At 41.5% G+C, this 19,585-nt stretch overlaps 5 protein-coding genes across 5 annotated transcripts; 4 read left to right on the top strand and 1 right to left on the bottom strand.

Annotated features, from left to right (window-relative positions):
• Positions 1-874: 874 nt before the first annotated feature.
• Positions 875-2,146, top strand: LOC103997492 (ribonuclease 3-like). Its single transcript, XM_009418738.3, has 4 exons — positions 875-1,058; positions 1,171-1,344; positions 1,425-1,617; positions 1,698-2,146. Exons 1-4 carry the CDS (start codon positions 957-959, stop codon positions 2,009-2,011), a joined length of 783 nt encoding a protein of 260 aa, XP_009417013.2. The 5' UTR covers positions 875-956; the 3' UTR covers positions 2,012-2,146.
• Positions 2,147-3,515: 1,369 nt separating this feature from the next.
• Positions 3,516-4,875, top strand: LOC103997495 (ribonuclease 1). Its single transcript, XM_009418742.3, has 3 exons — positions 3,516-3,865; positions 3,959-4,126; positions 4,205-4,875. The coding sequence occupies exons 1-3, from the start codon at positions 3,575-3,577 to the stop codon at positions 4,718-4,720; spliced, it is 975 nt and encodes a 324-aa protein (XP_009417017.2). The 5' UTR covers positions 3,516-3,574; the 3' UTR covers positions 4,721-4,875.
• A 3,299-nt stretch (positions 4,876-8,174) lies between these two features.
• Positions 8,175-9,848, bottom strand: LOC135649272 (probable glutathione peroxidase 2). Its single transcript, XM_065167480.1, has 4 exons — positions 9,623-9,848; positions 9,455-9,531; positions 8,580-8,641; positions 8,175-8,468 (listed from the first exon to the last, which is right to left on the bottom strand). The coding sequence occupies exons 1-4, from the start codon at positions 9,755-9,757 to the stop codon at positions 8,440-8,442; spliced, it is 303 nt and encodes a 100-aa protein (XP_065023552.1). The 5' UTR covers positions 9,758-9,848; the 3' UTR covers positions 8,175-8,439.
• Positions 9,849-10,933: 1,085 nt separating this feature from the next.
• On the top strand, positions 10,934-12,185 carry LOC135648746 (ribonuclease 3-like). The gene is made up of 4 exons (XM_065166668.1): positions 10,934-11,094; positions 11,210-11,383; positions 11,464-11,656; positions 11,737-12,185. The coding sequence occupies exons 1-4, from the start codon at positions 10,993-10,995 to the stop codon at positions 12,048-12,050; spliced, it is 783 nt and encodes a 260-aa protein (XP_065022740.1). The 5' UTR covers positions 10,934-10,992; the 3' UTR covers positions 12,051-12,185.
• Positions 12,186-15,360: 3,175 nt separating this feature from the next.
• LOC103997207 (ribonuclease 3) lies at positions 15,361-16,650 on the top strand. The gene is made up of 4 exons (XM_009418379.3): positions 15,361-15,520; positions 15,604-15,771; positions 15,864-16,056; positions 16,128-16,650. The coding sequence occupies exons 1-4, from the start codon at positions 15,404-15,406 to the stop codon at positions 16,454-16,456; spliced, it is 807 nt and encodes a 268-aa protein (XP_009416654.2). The 5' UTR covers positions 15,361-15,403; the 3' UTR covers positions 16,457-16,650.
• Positions 16,651-19,585: the final 2,935 nt, after the last annotated feature.

The raw sequence follows: 19,585 nt of genomic DNA, 5'->3' as shown, positions 1-19,585 counted from the left end.
ATCTGCAGCGTCTGTTGGTGGTTCATATAGAGCCAAAATATGCCCTATCCGATCCGAAGTGAAAAGAGGTAAGGGAAGAGGAAGGGGAGAGAAAGAAATCGAAGCCATGGCCTACCGTCGCAGCGATGTCATTCAAGGATCCAGGAATATCTCCGGCTATTTCTTGAAGAGGAGGAGACGGCCAGTCGAAGAAGAAGAAGAAGAGGACGGCGACAGCCAGGATCAGGGCGGAGAAGGCCCAACTCCGGATCGGATGCATCGATACGACCGATGCCGTAAAAGGGAAGAGAAAGGAAGAAGATTCAGCGAGACCTTACGGACCTTTGCATTGTTCGAGTCTTCGTTCTCAGTTCCGATCACACAATAATGTCCACGGGCATAAATTTTAATTTAATAAATTTAAATTATTATTTAAGGAAAATAATGATAGTACACATATCCAATTCACATGATATGTAATATGGGATTAAAGATATAATATTTCAAATGGACGAATATGTTTCAATAATGCATGGTTGAAAGCATGCTAAACAATGAATAAAATATTTTACGGATTTTTTCTTGATCAAATTTTTAATATATTATTTTATTATTATTCACTTGCTTGGTCTCGAAGCCTTTTAATCCCTAATTTAGATGAAGAGTATAATATGCTATGAGAGACCATAATCAAATAAAATCCTTCTTTTTTGCCTCGCACTTTCCAACCCACTACGATTGCGGGATGCGGGAACGTCCCACGTGTTTCACGTTGGTGTACGAAATTTAAAGCGAAGTGCATTATTTTACGACCCCCATGCCGCAATCGAGGTGCATTATATTATATTATATTATACTCACGAGAACAATATCGATGTAGCCCAACAATTATCGGTGGGTGGGTGGGTGTGTCTTCGTGCTTATTTAGAGCCATCAGACTCATCATCTCCCCCGATCATCCTTCCCACCTCTGCGGAATGGCCGGCTCAAAGGCTCTTCCCACGTTCTGCTTCCTCTTGTGCGCCGCCTCTTGTGCGCTAGCAGCTGCTTCATACGACTACATGATCCTGTCTCTCAGAGTACCTATTCCTCTCTCTCTTTTGTTTCGGCTTTACAGAAAGCCCTTCTTGTGCAATCGATGAGTCCTACTGTGAATTGCTAATGAAGTCTAATGGATCGTGACTCCTGCAGTGGCCGGGGACTCGCTGCCAGCCAGGGTGGAACGGGAAGCCGACCTGCTGCGTTGACCCGCTCATCGGCAACCCCGAGCCAGACTTCCTGGTGGACACCATGGAGACCTACGACAGCGCCACCGGCAAGCTCGTCGCCAAGTGCGAACCCAACTGCCGCTTCTTGATAAACCCGGTAATAGGCCAGATTGGATCTATGCAGTCGATGATCTCCGCTGCTCCCGACCCACACTGATCACTCTGCGCATGCCACAGCTTGTCGATCTGTTGGACGACTTGAACGCCTACTGGCCCAGCTTGAGCTGCCCAGCCCAGAACGGGAAGCAGGTGTGGAAGGCCGCCTGGTGTACCTACGGCAACTGTACCAGCCTCAGCGAGGTGAATTACTTCAGCCGGGCGCTTCAGCTCCGGGCTCGAGCGGACATCCTCCGTGCCCTCGGCTCCAAAGGTAAGTAGCCCTGCCCTGCATGCCGACCTCGAGCTTACAAGTGTCTGCAGCTAACGCATGGATCTGTTCCTGATCTCAAGCCATCATCCCGTCGGAGACGAAGAGCTACAGTTTGGAGGACATCGAGGACGCGCTGGTGCCCAAGATCGGGTTCTCGGCGGTGGTGGAGTGCACCACGGAGATGGGCGTGCTGAGTCGGGAATACCTGCTCTCCAGAGTCCGCATCTGCGTCTCCGCCGACGGCAAGTCTCTCATCGGTTGTCCCTTCTCCAGGAAGAGCAACTGCGGCAGCAAGGTCAAGTTCTACCCGTTCACGGACGACATGCTCGGGCGCCCGCGCCATCCGGCGGTCGACCATATCAAGTTGCCATCGGACAAGGCGATGACTCAGTGATCGATCCACGGATTACTGCCCTCTTGTCATGCGGATGTCATCATCATCATCTTGGCACTCAAACATGATGACTTGCCTGTGTGTAGACTGTCATCATCGTCTTGCCATCTACTGGAATAAGATGTTGTTTTATGATCTCTGTCTCTAAGATTAATCAAATAACAACAGAGCATATTACCTGTCATGAACAAGTTGGGATTTTACTTAACGAAGGTAAAATTCCCATACGTTTGATATCTAAACTCCATCTCTCCATCATTTGTGTTCAGCTTTTCGTTGAATTAGTGTCTTTTTTTGATACAAAATAAATGATGGGATTCGAACACAAAATTCTTCTGCCATCTCTCTTGTCGTGGAAAAAGGAGATCCGCATATTCCATATTCTTTTGTTTCCTCTTGGCGAGACTTCCACTATTCTTGTGACCATAGAAATTGTTTCGACGACATAAGCTTTATTCGATGAGAACATAAAAAATAATCTTATCTTACCTTTTTCTATTTTTTTCTTGTTTATCGTTTGATCAATATAGATCATACAAAATAATCTTACTTTTTTTTTTTTTCTTTAGCTACGTAGAGTTTGTGGTTTGAACACAACTCACATAGTGTTTGACTACACATAGCGAAAGAAAATATTAAATTGGTTAGTCACCGTTCGTAACGTCAATGTCATATTAAGCCAACATTTTCTGTTCGAATTCAAAAGATAGCTCGGGTCAATTATTGAGTTGTTAAGCTACCTCCTCGATGAAATATTTAAATATTCATAAAAAATTGAAGACAATTCAGATCAGTTAAAAACTAGCTCATCGTGAAATATTCCCATAAGACAATTCAGACTTTCTTACAAAATATCTGTAGGAATATTTCAGGAAGATTAAAAGGTAGTTTGAGTTGATTATAAACTAGTTTTCCTATAAAAATATTCATAAAAATATATCAGAAAAATAAAAAGATAGTTGAGTTCGAACTTTCTTCTCTATAGGATCTTCATTAAAAAATATGTCTTTGTATGTAACTAAGTGCTAAGTTAAGCATTAGATAAATCAGCTCGGAAAACCCCTTTTAATCTTAGTCTTTATATATGAACGAGATCGAAGAAATCTTGTTCTATCGACTCCTCGTATGCGGATCAGGATCACATCATGCTAATAAACGCATCCGAGTCATGTTTTACTTGGTCAAGAACAAATTAATGCATGATTTCTTTAGAGGAAATCACATCTAGAAATCTTTCTCAGAACTGGTTCGTAACCCCTCCCCTTCTCAACATTGTTCTTGTTTCGATCAAGTTGCTATCCATCTTCTTCTTGTTAGTCCCTTAAATGATGTTCGGCCTGTGAAGATAAGAACATTTGATGGCGAGGAGTGGGGTCTCGTTTGCTGGCTCGACTGTAATCAATGCTTCCATCTCCTTGTCCGTTCCCGAATCATGAGAGAGAGAGAGAGTACAAATAAAAGAAGTCAGTCACATGGAGCATCATCTGATCTTGGACTGTGCCATTATTTTAATGTCATCATTAAATTGGTGGTGAACAGCACGGCGACCATTTCTCGAAAGCGATGAGATCTGCAAGCCACGTGAAACTCGTGGGGAGAGGCGGATGGCTGAGACGAGGACAGCCATTTCTTGATAGAGCTGCCATGGATCCCGCCACCACCAGGCCACAACCAGTGTGTTCCACGATGGGCTTATATTATCCACCATCACCAAGGCAACTCGACAGCTCCTGCAGAATGGCTATCCTCAAGGCTCTTCCTGGGATCTGCTTGCTTGTCTTGCTGTTATGCTTGTCTTCCTCTCCGGCGGCAAGGGCAGCTTCGAAGCCCGACTACCTGATCTTGAAACTTATGGTATAGTTACCCTCTACTTGGTTCTGGTTTCCTGCAGTAGTGGTAACCATCGATGGCAAGATGGGTGATGGTATGATGTCCTTCTCACTGCAGTGGCCAGGAAGCTACTGTGCTAGCTTGCAACCGACAGGGAAGTGCTGTATGCCGACGAATGGCGAGCCGGCGGCGGACTTCCTCGTCCAAGCCCTGGAAACCTACGACAGCGCCACCGGTAAACCGGTCACCGGCTGCAGCAGAAGCTGCGTCTTCAAGATACTTCCGGTGAGTCTCGTTAGCCTCCTCCACCCGAGCTAACTCGGCCGAGATGTCGATGATGACCGCTTTGTCTTGTTTGGACAGCTGGTGAACATGCTCGACAACTTGTACACGTACTACGCCAACCTGACCTGCCCCAGCAACAGCGGGATGCCCCACTGGAAGGACGTGTGGTGCACCTACGGCACTTGCTCCAGCCTCAACCAGTCGCTCTACTTCGACCGGGCGCTTCAACTCAGGAAGAAGGTGGATCCCCTCGTCAACCTGGGCTCGAGTGGGATCATACCGCACGCGACGAAGAGCTACAGCCTGGACGACATCAACGACGCGTTGGTGCCCAGGATCGGGTTCTCGTTCACGGTGGTGTGCACCAGGAATTACATTCTCTGGCCTTTCTTCTACGAAGACTACCTCTACCAGATCCGCGTCTGCGTCTCCAGCGACGGGAGGTCGATCATCGGCTGTCCCAACGGCAGGGAGAGTAACTGCGGCGACACGGTCAAGTTCCCCCCTGTGTCGTACCCACTGCAGGGCCGTGAAGACGACGCCGTTTCCAAGACAGTGATCGAGTTGCCCTCCGGCGACGAGATGGCACTGTGATGGAGGAACTGCTTTAAGCCTGTCATCTTCTGCTTGGCGTGATCCACATGCATGCACTTATGGTGATGTGAGCTGTCGCTTCGTCTTTTACATTCCGAGTTGTAGAGTCGCATCTTCTTCACACCTGCAGGAATAAAAGTGGTCTTTCTTAAACATATATAACTGCACCAAAATGTTGTCTCGTATATATTTTTAATATCTAAAATATCATCTTATATTGATATAACAGAGTCATACATCGAACGACTCAAAACCTTATTCCGTAAAATTATCCGATTTAATATATTTTAAAGTATTAATTATATATATAATTACATTTATTACATTCTATCTTTAGTATAATTTTCTTCAAATATTATATTTTACTGAGTTAGTGAAAATGAATTGATCATCAAAATTTTTTAAATAATTGACTAATTAGGTAGAAATAAAGTATTTTTTAAATAATTATGAGAACGTTTTTTTTTATTATAATCAATGTTTCAACAATATCATTATTTTTATTGGTGAACTTACGTGTCGTGGCCAAGGAGTCGGCACTTTTTGGTCCACATGTCGATGTCCAGAGTTTTCGACGTTCGGGAGTGCCTCTCTTGATCGATTGGAAGAAACATCGAGGCTGAGCTGGATCAGGGGTCGGGATGGTCGCGTCTGGATCAAGGGCCAGGATGGTCGCGTCTCCAATGAGAGATTGAGCTAGTTCGAGGGTGGCCGCGTTCCTGCACACATGCCCTGGTCGAGAGATTCCCGACTTTAGCCTCTCGTAGACTAAGTCAATGGTTTTTTTTCTTCTGTTCTTTGTCCCCTGGCTAGATGCCGGTCAAGGGATTTTATACTGTTATCCGAGGATCGATTATATGCGGATTTGACTTGACGATCGATACCCCCAAGATCGTACCTTCGTGTGATCGTCATCCGGTATGCGCGGAACGGCGCTATGCGACACCGTCCCAAGTTTTCTGGGAAGGGACTTGCTGAGAGGGTGCCTCCCTATACGAGCTCCAGCTCGACGTGGAAGGAAGGCAACCCTTTTGCTGAATCTGCAAGGGTGTGACGTGGCATGGATCACAACGTGATCGAGATCCTAAATATGCCTTATCAATTATCAAGTCAATTGTTTGCCGATAAATAATAACACGCTATTAATGGCAATGATAACGAAGAGAGAAATCTGCAACCAACGTGAATCTCGCGGGAAGAAGCTGCTGGCGAAGAACGAGGACAGCCTCATCCATTAACTAGTGGTGTGAAGATATCCATTAACTAGAGGTGTGAAGATATCCATTAATAACTAGTGGTGTGAAGATATCCATTAACTAGTGGTGTGAAGATGGTTAGATGTCTACATTAAACCATATATACATGTATGTATATATATATATATATATATATATATATATATATATATATATATATATATATATATATATATATATATATATATATATATATATATATATATATATATGTATGTATATATGTATATACATATATACACACATATATATATACATATATACATACATATATATACATATACATATATATACATATATATATATATATACATATACATATATATATACATATATACATATACATATATATATATATACATTAATAACTAGTGGTGTGAAGATGGTTAGATGTCTACATTAAACCATATATATATATATATATATATATATATATATATATATATATATATATATATATATATATATATATATATATATATATATATATATATATATATATATATATATATATATATGGTTTAATGTAGACATCTAACCATCTTCACACCACTATTTAATGGATATCTTCACACCACTAGTTAATGGATTTAAGCTCACTGCCAGGATGAGGCTGTCCTCGTTCTTCGCCAGCAGCTTCTTCCCGCGAGATTCACGTTAGTTGCAGATTTCTCTCTTCGTTATCATATATATATATATATATATATATATATATATATATATATATATATATATATATATATATATATATATATCTCAAATCTTTTTAGGTGAAAAAAATATCAATCTATGTAGCACATAAATCGTATCCAAATAGAATATTAATAAATTGTGCTCGTCATAATACATAATTATTATATTTGGATAACTTAAAAAGAATTAGATTAACTATATTGATGGATATGAGCTCTGTTAATTGAGAAAAAAAAACTATTGTTTCTAGATGAAATAACTATCGAAGCATTAAAACTTGAGGAAGAATACATATTGATGATCAATAATGACTAAGAAAGAGAGGTGATGAATCATACAAGTGATCACAAGAGATACCACAAGTTGAAGAAGAGGACTTTGCTTATACTATACTTAATGTTGCGACAATTATGATTGTGCAACAAATGGAGGATGACACCGATTAATCCAATAACAAGAGAAGACATCGATAAGTAAGTAGCAATCCTAATTGGGGTGGGTCAGCGAGAAAGAAGGTGATGTCACAATCATGAGGGAGGAAGCCTTGCTTCGAAACGATTTGACTATAATACCACTAAGATTTTATTGTAAAGGCCTGATAATTTCATTCAATGAGGTAATATATATTTATACAGATTTGAAAAAAAGATTATTCTCAATAATGTGCATATATCATGATGATTGATTTTCAAATCATAAATTGATTAAAGATTATAATATATAAGGTATGTAAACTTTTTATTTCATATTTGTCTCTATGATCGTCAACTTTATAGTATTAGTTTTTGATTGTCTGAATTGAAAATCAATTTGAAATCAAATTATGTCCTTTTTTGGGTCTGTGTCAGTTTAATCTCAATTTGGGAGACTGTGGGGATGCTTAAGTTAATCTGGGATTCATAGGACTTAGAAAGAGCTTCAAAAGTCATGTTTGAAATTGTGAAGGTATACATTTGGAGAGCCTTTTTATAGTAGACTCTTATAACCGTCAATCCAAGTTATATGGTATAGTTATGCATTTTTCTCGATCTTAACTATGATCGTGCTATGTTAAGTCTAATGATGCAAAAATGGTTCGATCATATAACATTAAAGTGTCGTGGCTCCGAGATATCGAATTTACATTATTTGTGTGAGTCAGAAGTGTCAGGAACATACCAATCACTTGACAATAAAGTATCGATCATGTTTCGACTAAAAAACACTATCGTGTCGACTACATGACACTAAGGTAGCGATCATATCCATATTTTCATATCAATATTTAAAAGATTGAATTAGCCCAAGCTACAATATATTGCACAAGTGTTATACTTAATCTAACAACAAGAGGCATGATTTTGACTCGCTCTAAGATCCTGGTAACTAAGAACTTAATTGCCTGATTTGGGCCATAATAAATCCTAAACAAATAACTTCTTATAAGGAAACACATACAACTTATACTAACACCTAACCATATGTATGCATAAAGGAAGGCGTCATCGAGTTGTATACTTTGACTCTAGAAGAAAATTTGTTTATTTTAAAAAATTAAAATAACAGGAGATTGTTCTACAAGAAAATCTTTGAGATAGAGACAAACAAGTTGTAGCTTAAGATATTATTTTGCGGATTCTGTAGAGTCGAAAAAAATGGGGGAAAAGTAAAATGTATTAAAGAAATTATCGATCCCTTCTGCATGAGAGTATTCTTTGCCATAGAGCAATTACCTTATCAAATATAGGAAACTCAGCTTTGAACACTGTGCAGGCAGTCTCCTTAATTTCTTCAATGGTTGCTGTTTCCTGACTGGCAAACTGATTGCAAGGAAATGCTAATACATCAAATCTTGTTTAATGATTCCAACATCTTTGCATAAGAACATGAAAACATTCAACCATATAGTATGAAAAAGGAAGAAAACTGACCCTTATCTTTGTACTTGTCATAGAGAACATTCATTTCCTTGTAGTTGGAATTTGTGAAACCACTGCAATAATCAAGAGTCGGAATCAGAGTGAGGTAGACAAACAAATATCTGAAGACCAAAATTACTGCAATAGTTTTAGCTTCTAAGCAAAAAGCAATTGATACTTGCAACTGCAACACAGGAAAGGTACATAGCAACCAGGTTATAGATAACAGTATCTCTTTATGTGCAGGATTGATTACCTTACACCTTGTTATTTGCTTGGAAGTCTCAAATAGAGCAATCCCTAAACACAACTGCTCATAGTTCATCAAAATTTTTCCAGGGCACTCAAGATTTCCATTCAAGAAAATTGCTTGTATTCGATTAACTAAAGCTTATATATTAAATTATTCTTCATAAACACAAACTTTATGACCAAGAACAAACTGATACTCTGCCCTTCATTTTTTTTTCCTTTTAGCAGATCTTCCCACATTCATGACCACAAAGGGAGCAAACCTTAACCCTCCTCTTGTGCATGAAAGTGAAATTTACAAACATTTTCAAATTGTTTACTGAGACTCTATAGGACCCTGAAAGCTAGACAATTTCACTACCATCCATGCTTTGAGATGAAACAATTGAACCACTTTGCAAAATTTCATAGCAAATCATTGTGCTGCACAATCTTAGATTTCCCTTTTTCTACACCGAATGCTCCCTTCAGTCCTAAATGCAGCAAATGAGATCAGGAAAGTAAACCCTAATTCAATACCCAAGGAACGAAGGACACAACCATCAACATTTTTCTGTCATGCATGCATTCGGTGTTGTCCAAAGACCCCAGTTGTAATGTAATATGCATTAGAAAAGCTTGGCATCGGCAAATACCACTTGGAGGCAACGTTGACAATGAGAAGAACCTTCCCACTGTAGCTGCCCAGGTTGACATCATTCCCGTCCATATCCTGCGACATCCAACAGATCATCTTGAGAAATAAGGTAAAAGAAAGCAAAAGAAGAGGAAGGGGGGAGAAAGAAATCGAAGCCATGGCCTACCTTCACAGCGATGTCATACAAGGATCCGGGAATATCTCCGGCCATTTCTTGAAGAGGAGGAGACGGCCAGTCGAAGAAGACGACGGCGACAGCCAGGATCAGGGCGGAGAAGGCCCAGCTCCGGATCGAATGCATCGGTACCGCCGATGGCGTAAAAGGGAAGACAAAGGAAGAAGATTCGGCGAGACCTTACGGACCTTTGCATCGTTCGAGTCTTCGTTCTCAGTTCCGATCACACAATAATGTCCACAGGCATAAATTTTAATTTAATAAATTGAAATTATTATTTAAGTAAAATAATGGAAGTACACATATCCAATTCGTATGATATGTAATATGGGATTAAAGATATGATATTTCAAATGGACGAATATGTTTCAATAATGCATGGTTGAAAGCATGCTCAAAGATTAATAAAATATTTTTACGGATTTTTTTCTTGATCGATTTTTTAATATATTATTTTATTATTATTCACTTGCTTGTGTTTTCCCTGTTGGTCTTGAAGTCTTTTAATCCCTAATATAGATGAAGAGTATATGATTATTCTAAGATCATAAAGTTTTATATTTATATATATATATATATATATAGTAAATTCTCTCAAAAAAATATTAAATTTTTTTATTTTTTATTCTACTAGTGTCACTTTTTTGTTTTATTCGGATCATATAGTCATTTTCATCTCTACTCTTAACTCTTATTCGTCACCGATATTATATCATTATTTAATAAAATTATCTGTCGTTCGTGTCTTTATTCTCAACCCTTTTTTTATCTCTTAGATTTCAAACCCCTTAGTCGAAGGAGTATGCCCTTGCTCGCTTCTGTCACACTATTTTCGTTGCTCGATCAAGAGAGTAAAGCAATATGTGAAGGAAGCGTACGATAATACCTAATACGATGAGACATACAAAAGAGAAGAGAGGAAAAATCCTTATGCTTATCACTCGTTCACCTCCATCAAGATTAATGATTGTAATGTATGGAAAGGGTCCAGTGGCTGGTGAGGTGGAGGGTGGAGGCGACATCGTGGTTTGACGATGTCACATAGTCCATATAGCTATGAGAGACCATAATCTTATAGCTATGAGAGACCATAATCAAATAAACTCTTTACTTTCTTTCCTTGCACTTTGCAACCCACTATGCTTGCGATATGCGGGAATGTCCCTCGTGTTTCATGTTGGTGTACGACATTTTATGCGAAGTGCATTATTTTAAGACCCCCTAACAGCAATCGCGGTGCATTATTAGTCCAACAATTATCAGTAGGTGGGTGTGTCTTCACTGCAGTGCTTATATAGAGCCATCAGACTAATCACCTCACGAAGCGTCTATCCCCCGATCATCCTCTCCACCTCTGCAGAATGGCTGGCTCAAAGGCTCTTCCCACGTTCTGCTTCCTCTTGTGCGCCGCCTCTTGTGCGCTAGCAGCTGCTTCATACGACTACATGATCCTGTCTCTCATAGTACCTATTCCTCTCTCTCTCTCTCTCTCTCTCTCTCTCTCTCTCTCGGCTTTACAGAAAGCCTTTCTTGTACGGTAAACTGCTAATGAAGTCTAACGGATCGTGACTCCTGCAGTGGCCGGGGACTCGCTGCCAGCCAGGGTGGTTCTGGCAGCCGACCTGCTGCGTTGACCCGCTCATCGAAAACCCCGAGCCAGACTTCCTGGTGGAGACCATGGAGACCTACGACAGCGCCACCGGCAAGCTCGTCGCCAACTGCGAACCCAGCTGCCGCTTCTTGTTGAACCCGGTAATAGGCCTGATTGGATCTATGCAGTCGATGATCTCCGCTGCTCCCGACCCACACTGATCACTCTGCGCATGCCACAGCTTAACGATCTGATGAACGACTTGAACGCCTACTGGCCCAGCTTGAGCTGCCCAGCCCAGAACGGGAAGCAGGTGTGGAAGGCCGCCTGGTGTACCTACGGCAACTGTACCAGCCTCAGCGAGGTGAATTACTTCAGCCGGGCGCTTCAGCTCCGGGCTCGAGTGGACATCCTCCGTGCCCTCGGCTCCAAAGGTAAGTAGCCCTGCCCTGCATGCCGACCTCGAGCTTACAAGTGTCTGCAGCTAACGCATGGATCTGTTCCTGATCTCAAGCCATCATCCCGTCGGAGACGAAGAGCTACAGTTTGGAGGACATCGAGGACGCGCTGGTGCCCAAGATCGGGTTCTCGGCGGTGGTGGAGTGCACCACGGAGATGGGCGTGCTGAGTCGGGAATACCTGCTCTCCAGAGTCCGCATCTGCGTCTCCGCCGACGGCAAGTCTCTCATCGGTTGTCCCTTCTCCAGGAAGAGCAACTGCGGCAGCAAGGTCAAGTTCTACCCGTTCACGGACGACATGCTCGGGCGCCCGCGCCATCCGGCGGCCGACCATATCAAGTTGCCATCGGACAAGGCGATGGCTCAGTGATCGATCCACGGATTACTGCCCTCTTGTCATGCGGATGTCATCATCATCATCTTGGCACTCAAACATGATGACTTGCCTGTGTGTAGGATGTCATCATCGTCTTGCCATTTGCTGGAATAAGATGTTGTTTTATGATCTCTGTCTCTAAGATTAATCAAATAACAACAGAGCATATTACCTGTCATGAACAAGTTGGGATTTTACTTAACGAAGGTAAAATTCCCATACGTTTGATATCTAAACTCCATCTCTCCATCATTTGTGTTCAGCTTTTCGTTGAATTAGTGTCTTTTTTTGATACAAAATACATGATGGGATTCGAACACAAAATTCTTCTGCCATCTCTCTTGTCGTGGAAAAAGGAGATCCGCATATTCCATATTCTTTTGTTTCCTCTTGGCGAGACTTCCACTATTCTTGTAACCATAGAAATTGTTTCGACGACATAAGCTTTATTCGATGAGAACATAAAAAATAATCTTATCTTACCTTTTTCTATTTTTTTCTTGTTTATCGTTTGATCAAAATAGATCATACAAAATAATCTTACTTTTTTTTTTCTTTAGCTACGTAGAGTTTGTAGTTTGAACACAACTCACATAGTGTTTGACTACACATAGCGAAAGAAAATATTAAATTGGTTAGTCACCGTTCGTAACGTCAATGTCATATTAAGCCAATATTTTCTGTCTGAACTCAAAAGATAGCTCGGGTCAATTACCGAGTTGTTAAGCTACCTCCTCGATGAAATATTTAAATATTCATAAAAAATTGAAGACAATTCAGATCAGTTAAAAACTAGCTCATCGTGAAATATTCCCATAAGACAATTCAGACTTTCTTACAAAATATCTGTAGGAATATTTCGGGAAGTTTAAAAGGTAGTTTGAGTTGATTATAAACTAGTTTTCCTATAAAAATATTCACAAAAATATATCAAAAAAATAAAAAGATAGTTGAGTTCGAACTTTCTTCTCTATAGGATCTTCGTTAAAAAATGTCTTTGTATGCAACTAAGTGCTAAGTTAATCATCAACGACGCGTTGGTGCCCAGGATCGGGTTCTCGTTCACGGTGGTGTGCACCAGGAATTACATTATCTGGCCTTTAATCTACAACGACTACCTCTCCCAGATCCGCGTCTGCGTCTCCAGCGACGGGAGATCGATCATCAGCTGCCCCAACGGCAGGGAGAGTAACTGCAGCGACACGGTCAAGTTCCCCCCTGTGTCGTACCCACTGCACGGCCGTGAAGACGACGCCGTTTCCAGCACAGTGATCGAGTTGCCCTCCGGCGACGATATGGCACTGTGATGGAGGAACTGCTTTAAGCCTGTCTTCTTCTGCTTGGCGTGATCCACATGCATGCACTTATGGTGACGTGAGCTGTCGCGTCGTCTTTTACTCCCGAGTTGTAGAGTCGCATCATCTTCACACCTGCAGTAATAAAAGTGGTGTTTCTTAAACATATATTACTGCACCAAAATATTATCTCGTATATATTTTTAATATCTAAAATATAATTTTATATTGATATAACAGATTCATACATCGAACGACTCAAAACCTTATTCTGTAAAATTATCCGATTTAATATATTTTAAAAATATTAGTTATATATATATTATTACATTTATTTCATTCTATCTTTAGTATAATTTTCTTGGAAGAAATCACATATTAAATTTTATTGAGTTAGTGAAAATGAATTGAAGATCAATTTTTTTAAATAATTGATTAATTAGGTAGAAAGAAAGTATTTTTTAAAAATAATAATAATTCAGAGAACGTTCTTCTTTAATTACAATAAATGTTTCAACAGTGCGTCATTATTATCGAGTCAATTGTTAGTTGTAGAAATAATGGGGAAGAAGAGTGAAGAATCAACACGTAATAACGTCAAATGGCACTGTAGATAGGTAATAACACGCCATTAATGGGAATCATATCGAAGAGAGAAATCTGCAACCAACGTGGATCTCGTGGGAAGAAGCTGCTGGCGAAGAACGAGGACAGCCTCATCCTTGCGGTGGGTGAAGATGGTTAGATGTCTACGTTAAACCACATATATATATATATATATATATATATATATATATATATATATATATATATATATATATATATATATATATATATATATATATATATATATATATATATATATAATCATACCTTGTGATTATTTCTCTTGATATTTGAATCTTTTTAGGTGAAAAAAAAATATCAATCTATGTAGCTCATAAATCGTATCCAAATAGAATATTAATAAATTGTGCTCATTATAATACATAATTATTATATTTGGATAGCTTAAAAAAAATTAGATTAACTATATTGATGGATATGAGCTCTGTTAATTGAGAAAAAAACTATTGTTTCTAGATGAAATAACTATCGAAGCGTTAAAACTTGAGGAAGAATAGATATTGATGATCAATAATGACTAAGAAAGAGAGGTGATGAATCATACAAGTGATCACAAGAGATACCACAAGTTGAAGAAGAGGACTTTGCTTATACTATACTTGATGTTGCGACAATTATGATTGTTGCTACAAATGGAGGATGACACCGATTATATCCAATTACAAGAGAAGACATCGATGAGTAAGTAGCAATCCTAATTGGGGTGGGTCAGCGAGAAAGAAGGTGATGTCACAATCGACTGTGCAGATTGATGAGAGAGTTTTCGATGACGAAATAAAGCTTGATCCCTAGCACTGTAATAGTATGATCTATTGTTCATGGAGTAGAGCAGAGATTTACTCGCTCGAAGAAGCTTGATCCCTAGCACTGTAATAGTATGATCTATTATCTCAAAGTACACATCAACGAGTTGCTGCCATGAAGTCACAATGCCCAATAAACGAAGACATGGAATCACTTCTCCCAAATGGCCTTCTCTTTTCTTTTATGATAGTATCCTCTCGCCCACCACAAATACGTAATCCAACGTGAAACACATGCATGCCGGGGACTCCCCTGTTCCGCCGCAGCCACCAACCAGCCTTTTAAGCCACCGCCAAGACCGTCGGATGTCCTCGTCCCCTGTCCTCTCTCTCGTCTTCTCACTGATCGGCCTCTTCTTTCTCACTGATTCAAAAGACAACATCGACTGTTCCCTGGATGTGTGTGCTGTTGAAAATATGAATAAGAGTACTCTCTGTCTCCACACCAATTATTGATCGAGGGACCCAGACAACGTCGTACTCAAGCACGATGAAAACATGCGCTTCCTCCTATGATCATTATTTTAATGTTTATATCCTCAATTCATGCACCGGACATGCTTTAAATACTGCTTCCTGCTCTCGCTCATTCGCAGACCCATTGAGGTTCTTGCTTGCGAGAATGGCTGGATCGAACGAGGCGCTTCCTCGGCTCTGCTTCCTTGGCCTAATCTTGTGCCTGTGTTACTCTTCGGCAGCGGCGGCTTCCACGCCCGACTTGCTTTACTTGAACCTCCTGGTATAAGCAGCCAAGTCAATCAATACGTGGTGGAGTTACTCTGTACTGTGTGTGTTGCATGAAATCTGTGTGGTTGCTTGCAGTGGCCAGGGGGTTACTGCCAAAGCGTGAACCTGGGGGAGAATTGCTGCATACCGACGACGGGAGAGCCGGCGGCGGACTTCCTTGTGCAGTCGCTGGAGACGTACGACAGCAGCACCGGCAACCCCATCACCAACTGCAACAGCCACTGCCGCTTCTTGATCAATCCGGTGAGTCCTCTTTTAATTAGCTCGATGCATGGCGATTGATGATGATGGAGTTGTTGTTTGACGTGGGTGGAATTAATGGGGAACGCGAACAGCTGGTGGATCTGATCGAGGACCTGTTCGCGTACTGGCCCAGCCTGAGCTGCCCCAGCAACAATGGCATGGAGCAGTGGAAACACGTCTGGTGCACGTATGGCAACTGCACCAGCCTCAGCGAGGTGGTGTACTTCAACCGGACACTTCTACTGAGGGAGCAGGCCAACATCCTCGCCACCCTGAAATCCCGCGGTAAACCCTCTACAGTAACCCCAGACTCCTAAGCATAGTACTCATGGCTCATTCTCCTGCCCTCATGGAAGGTATCGTCCCGGACGCGAGCGTTACCTACAAGTTGAAAGAGATCACGGAGGCGCTGGCGACCACTCTGGGGTCCTCTTCCTTCTCGGTGGAGTGCGAGAGGAGGTACACGGCGTGGCCGTTGCTGTACCAGGACTACCTCACCCGCATCCGCATCTGCGTCTCCAGCGACGCCACCACCTTCGTGACCTGTCCCACGGACTTGCCGACTAACTGCGGCAACAAGGTCAAGTTCGCGCCGATCTTGTATCCGTCGTCGCTCGGTCGCCAAGGCGATGCTACCGCCAACCCCGTCAGGTTGCCCTCCGCCCTGAAGGACGCGTTCCTGTGATCAGCCAGCGCCGGCGACCACCTCCATGTCGTCAACTACATGACGTGGCGTATGGATCAATCCTAATAAGATTAGTTGCTCGTCGGTACCTGTACTTCTCTTTTACTTTCGTTTCGCAGAATGCCACCCATCGTGTCGACGACCGAAATAAGTGTGTAAGGATCGTTATTATAAGTGAACTCCCATTGCACGTATGAGTTTTACTTGGTAGGATTAGGATTGTCCCTCGGCGAACATAAAATAAATGTGAACCAACAAAGCGGTCAATAAGGGTCAACACAAGCGGTCAATCGTACGTGGAATGAAAGCAGCGGGACCTCTTGCCGGTCCCACCCAACACTACGGCCGGCAGCCCACGTGAAACTGGTGGAGGCACTAACCAGCCACGCACGCAAAACACGAAATTTAACGCAACGAATCACCGACGGAAACAACAACAACAATAATATACACGTATGTATCTCTTATTTTCCCATGTAGATGGTATAAATGAATACACCATAAATCCCACATGCAAAACTACACTTACATGTTACTCTATAATAAATTACTAGCAGGAGTGTTCAAATTGATTCGAATCAAATAATTATGTGTTGAATTGAATCAAATTAAAATTCTGATTTGATTTTGATTTAAGGTACTTCAAATCAGAATTATTTCAGACCTACCTAACTTATTCAAAACTAATTAATCTAATTTAAATTATGAACCAATGTGTCGTAGCCTTCGCTCGGTCGAACGGGTCATGGGGGTCGATCACACCCGTGGGTCAAAATATTGGTTGGCGTCTTCGGTTGGGACGATCACACCTCGGGGGTATAAATGAATATACCATAAATCCAATCTAATTTAAATTATCGATTTATAATTTTAAGTTTTATATATAAATAACTAATTTGGTTCAATCAATCAATTCAGTTCAGTTAAATTGAACCAGAGTCTTTGGACTTTTGTTTTTGGACAATAATAGCCTAATTGGAACTTTAGGCCTAATTTAGGCTTTAATGGATAATAAAAATGGGTTTTTGGGTATTACTTCCCAAAGCTTGTGAGAGTTAAATCTATCCACTTCCAAATCTTCCATCGATGTCATTACCGATCACAATTAAATTCATCAAATCATCCATCCCCTAAAATAATTGTGACAGAATGATCGAACTATTTTCGGCAGTAAAATAGAATATATTAACACCATTAAGTAAGAACTAAAAATGGCGAAACGTGCCTCTGTTCCCTCTCTTCTTTGTTGACCAGCCCACATTCGCCACTTGGGATGGGAGTCGCCCCCTCCGGCCATCCAACCTTGCGGTAGGTGAGTTAAAGCTAGGTTTGAGATCAGTAGGCTGGATGAATCAGTGCCAACACCTGCTGCTGCCTTGCCCTCGAAAAGCATAGTACGGGGAGATGTGAGTTGAGTTGTGCATGGGGAATCGATCCTGCAGGAGCGTAATGGAGCCTTCTTTTTTGCGTAAATTATGGACTGATAACACACCTCCCAGAAGAATATATTGCCAGCTTTGTGTGGATGGAAGCGACTCTCTCTCTCCACACCCCATTCCGATTCCGACGCAGCAGAAGCTTCTGTTCTCGGACAAAAGAGGAGTCACTTGGCAGCGACACACCGGCGAGAGAATCCGGTGACCGGAAGTTGCAGAGGTATAACTGCGAGAAAAAGTAGAACTCCCCTCGTTCAAACCCCATCTCATGTCATCCATCGGGTCGGAGTGGTGGCGTCGATGACTCTGTTATTTTACTACCATCTCATGTAATAATCAATCGATCGTAAAGGTAATGCTAAGTTTATGGTTTTGATGAAGAGATAATGGTAATTTGAGAGCGTGCTAATCATGTCGAAAATGGAAGAAGAAAATTCTTGACTCATTTTTGCGATCGACTTTGTGGACTGATCTTTTTGACTCACTGTTTCATTCATGTATGCCCCCAAAAACAGATGCCTAAGTAACAAGCTTCTTTATTCTTAATCATTAGCTCTATAAATCTTTATGATGAAAGAGATTCTCTTTACCTGCGTGTGAATGTCTTCCCATATCTTCTTCCTCTGGAAAAAAGGAAGCCAACTTTTCATATAATGCAAAGAAAGTAATTTGAGGTGCACACCTGGCAGGAGAATCAGGCTCGGTGATGAAGTGCTAAGCATAAGATCAAGTGGGGGCAGTCTGCATGATCTACTGAATCCCACCATGACAGTTGAAAGGTGAATGCTGACCTGAAACTATGCAACCAGCTGCTTTGATGTGTTGAAGATCTAATAGAACACACACACAAGAATAAAGAGTCAAACCAGCTAAATTTGCTACGCTTGTCTTCCACTTGTTGTACGCTTGCCAAATTGCAAGTTGCTGCTTAGGTGATTGAATTGGGACATACCTGATTTGAGCATCGCCTTTCCACCTGGAGCTACAGATCATGGAAGAACTCTGCACATTGTTTGCAGAAGACGGCTGGCAGTGGCATCCGATATCATGATCGCCTAGATTCCTATCTATTCCTCTTTTCAGATCACCATCTTTTCCATGCAAAACTGTTCTTCCCAGCTGAAATCATCTGACCAGATATGTTCTTCCTTCCTTCCTTCCTTCCTTCAACGGATGAGCTCGACCTCTGTGCGCAACAATTTTCGGAAAATTTCAGCAGCACCCAATTCCCTGACACCCCTGTGAGATGGCAAATTGCTGTCATGGTCGAACTGAAGTCAAGGCTGTGATGTCACGGCCCTGCTTTTGAGCTCAACGAATCACTTTTGGTGCGAATGCTCGCTCTGTTCATGCAGCTCGCAGCTCTCCTGAGGCATTTCAGGGAGGAGATTGGAGGAAGGCAGGTCAAAAGGCAATCCACTTTCTGCTGAACATATCGTTCGTTCGAGAGGTTGGAAGATTTAGAGAATAACTCGGCAGATTTATTCACCATGCAATGCATGAACCACTTGCTCTTGTGGAGATGCAGATCTGCAGCATTTCCACTGACAGAGACTCAAATCATACTCTATGGTAGAAAAGCAGATTCCAGTTCCTATGGAGTTGCTTTGCTGCTATTTAAATGGACCTCTCATCCATCAATCCGCCTCCAAGCCACCTTGAGGGAGGAAGTACCCATCCATCGAGTCTCCAT

This window comes from Musa acuminata, chromosome BXJ3-9, assembly GCF_036884655.1.
Source record: "Musa acuminata AAA Group cultivar baxijiao chromosome BXJ3-9, Cavendish_Baxijiao_AAA, whole genome shotgun sequence".
Taxonomy (NCBI): domain Eukaryota; kingdom Viridiplantae; phylum Streptophyta; class Magnoliopsida; order Zingiberales; family Musaceae; genus Musa; species Musa acuminata.
Note: the sequence above shows the minus strand (reverse complement) of the source record. Positions and strands in the feature narration are given on the sequence as shown.

Bases quoted from the DNA above. Each gene is read 5' to 3' on its own strand.
- LOC103997492 (XM_009418738.3), top strand. From the start codon at position 957: ATGGCCGGCTCAAAGGCTCTTCCCACGTTCTGCTTCCTCTTGTGCGCC. The intron at 1,345-1,424 runs GTAATAGGCCAG...CGCATGCCACAG, and splicing joins GCCGCTTCTTGATAAACCCG to CTTGTCGATCTGTTGGACGA. The intron at 1,618-1,697 runs GTAAGTAGCCCT...CCTGATCTCAAG, and splicing joins CCGTGCCCTCGGCTCCAAAG to CCATCATCCCGTCGGAGACG.
- LOC103997495 (XM_009418742.3), top strand. From the start codon at position 3,575: ATGAGATCTGCAAGCCACGTGAAACTCGTGGGGAGAGGCGGATGGCTG. The intron at 3,866-3,958 runs GTATAGTTACCC...TTCTCACTGCAG, and splicing joins ACCTGATCTTGAAACTTATG to TGGCCAGGAAGCTACTGTGC. The intron at 4,127-4,204 runs GTGAGTCTCGTT...TTGTTTGGACAG, and splicing joins GCGTCTTCAAGATACTTCCG to CTGGTGAACATGCTCGACAA.
- LOC135649272 (XM_065167480.1), bottom strand. From the start codon at position 9,757: ATGCATTCGATCCGGAGCTGGGCCTTCTCCGCCCTGATCCTGGCTGTC. The intron at 9,532-9,622 runs GTAGGCCATGGC...TGGATGTCGCAG, and splicing joins TGTATGACATCGCTGTGAAG to GATATGGACGGGAATGATGT. The intron at 8,642-9,454 runs GTATTTGCCGAT...TGATTATTGCAG, and splicing joins GTCAACGTTGCCTCCAAGTG to TGGTTTCACAAATTCCAACT.
- LOC135648746 (XM_065166668.1), top strand. From the start codon at position 10,993: ATGGCTGGCTCAAAGGCTCTTCCCACGTTCTGCTTCCTCTTGTGCGCC. The intron at 11,095-11,209 runs GTACCTATTCCT...TGACTCCTGCAG, and splicing joins ACATGATCCTGTCTCTCATA to TGGCCGGGGACTCGCTGCCA. The intron at 11,384-11,463 runs GTAATAGGCCTG...CGCATGCCACAG, and splicing joins GCCGCTTCTTGTTGAACCCG to CTTAACGATCTGATGAACGA.
- LOC103997207 (XM_009418379.3), top strand. From the start codon at position 15,404: ATGGCTGGATCGAACGAGGCGCTTCCTCGGCTCTGCTTCCTTGGCCTA. The intron at 15,772-15,863 runs GTGAGTCCTCTT...GAACGCGAACAG, and splicing joins GCCGCTTCTTGATCAATCCG to CTGGTGGATCTGATCGAGGA. The intron at 16,057-16,127 runs GTAAACCCTCTA...CCCTCATGGAAG, and splicing joins CGCCACCCTGAAATCCCGCG to GTATCGTCCCGGACGCGAGC.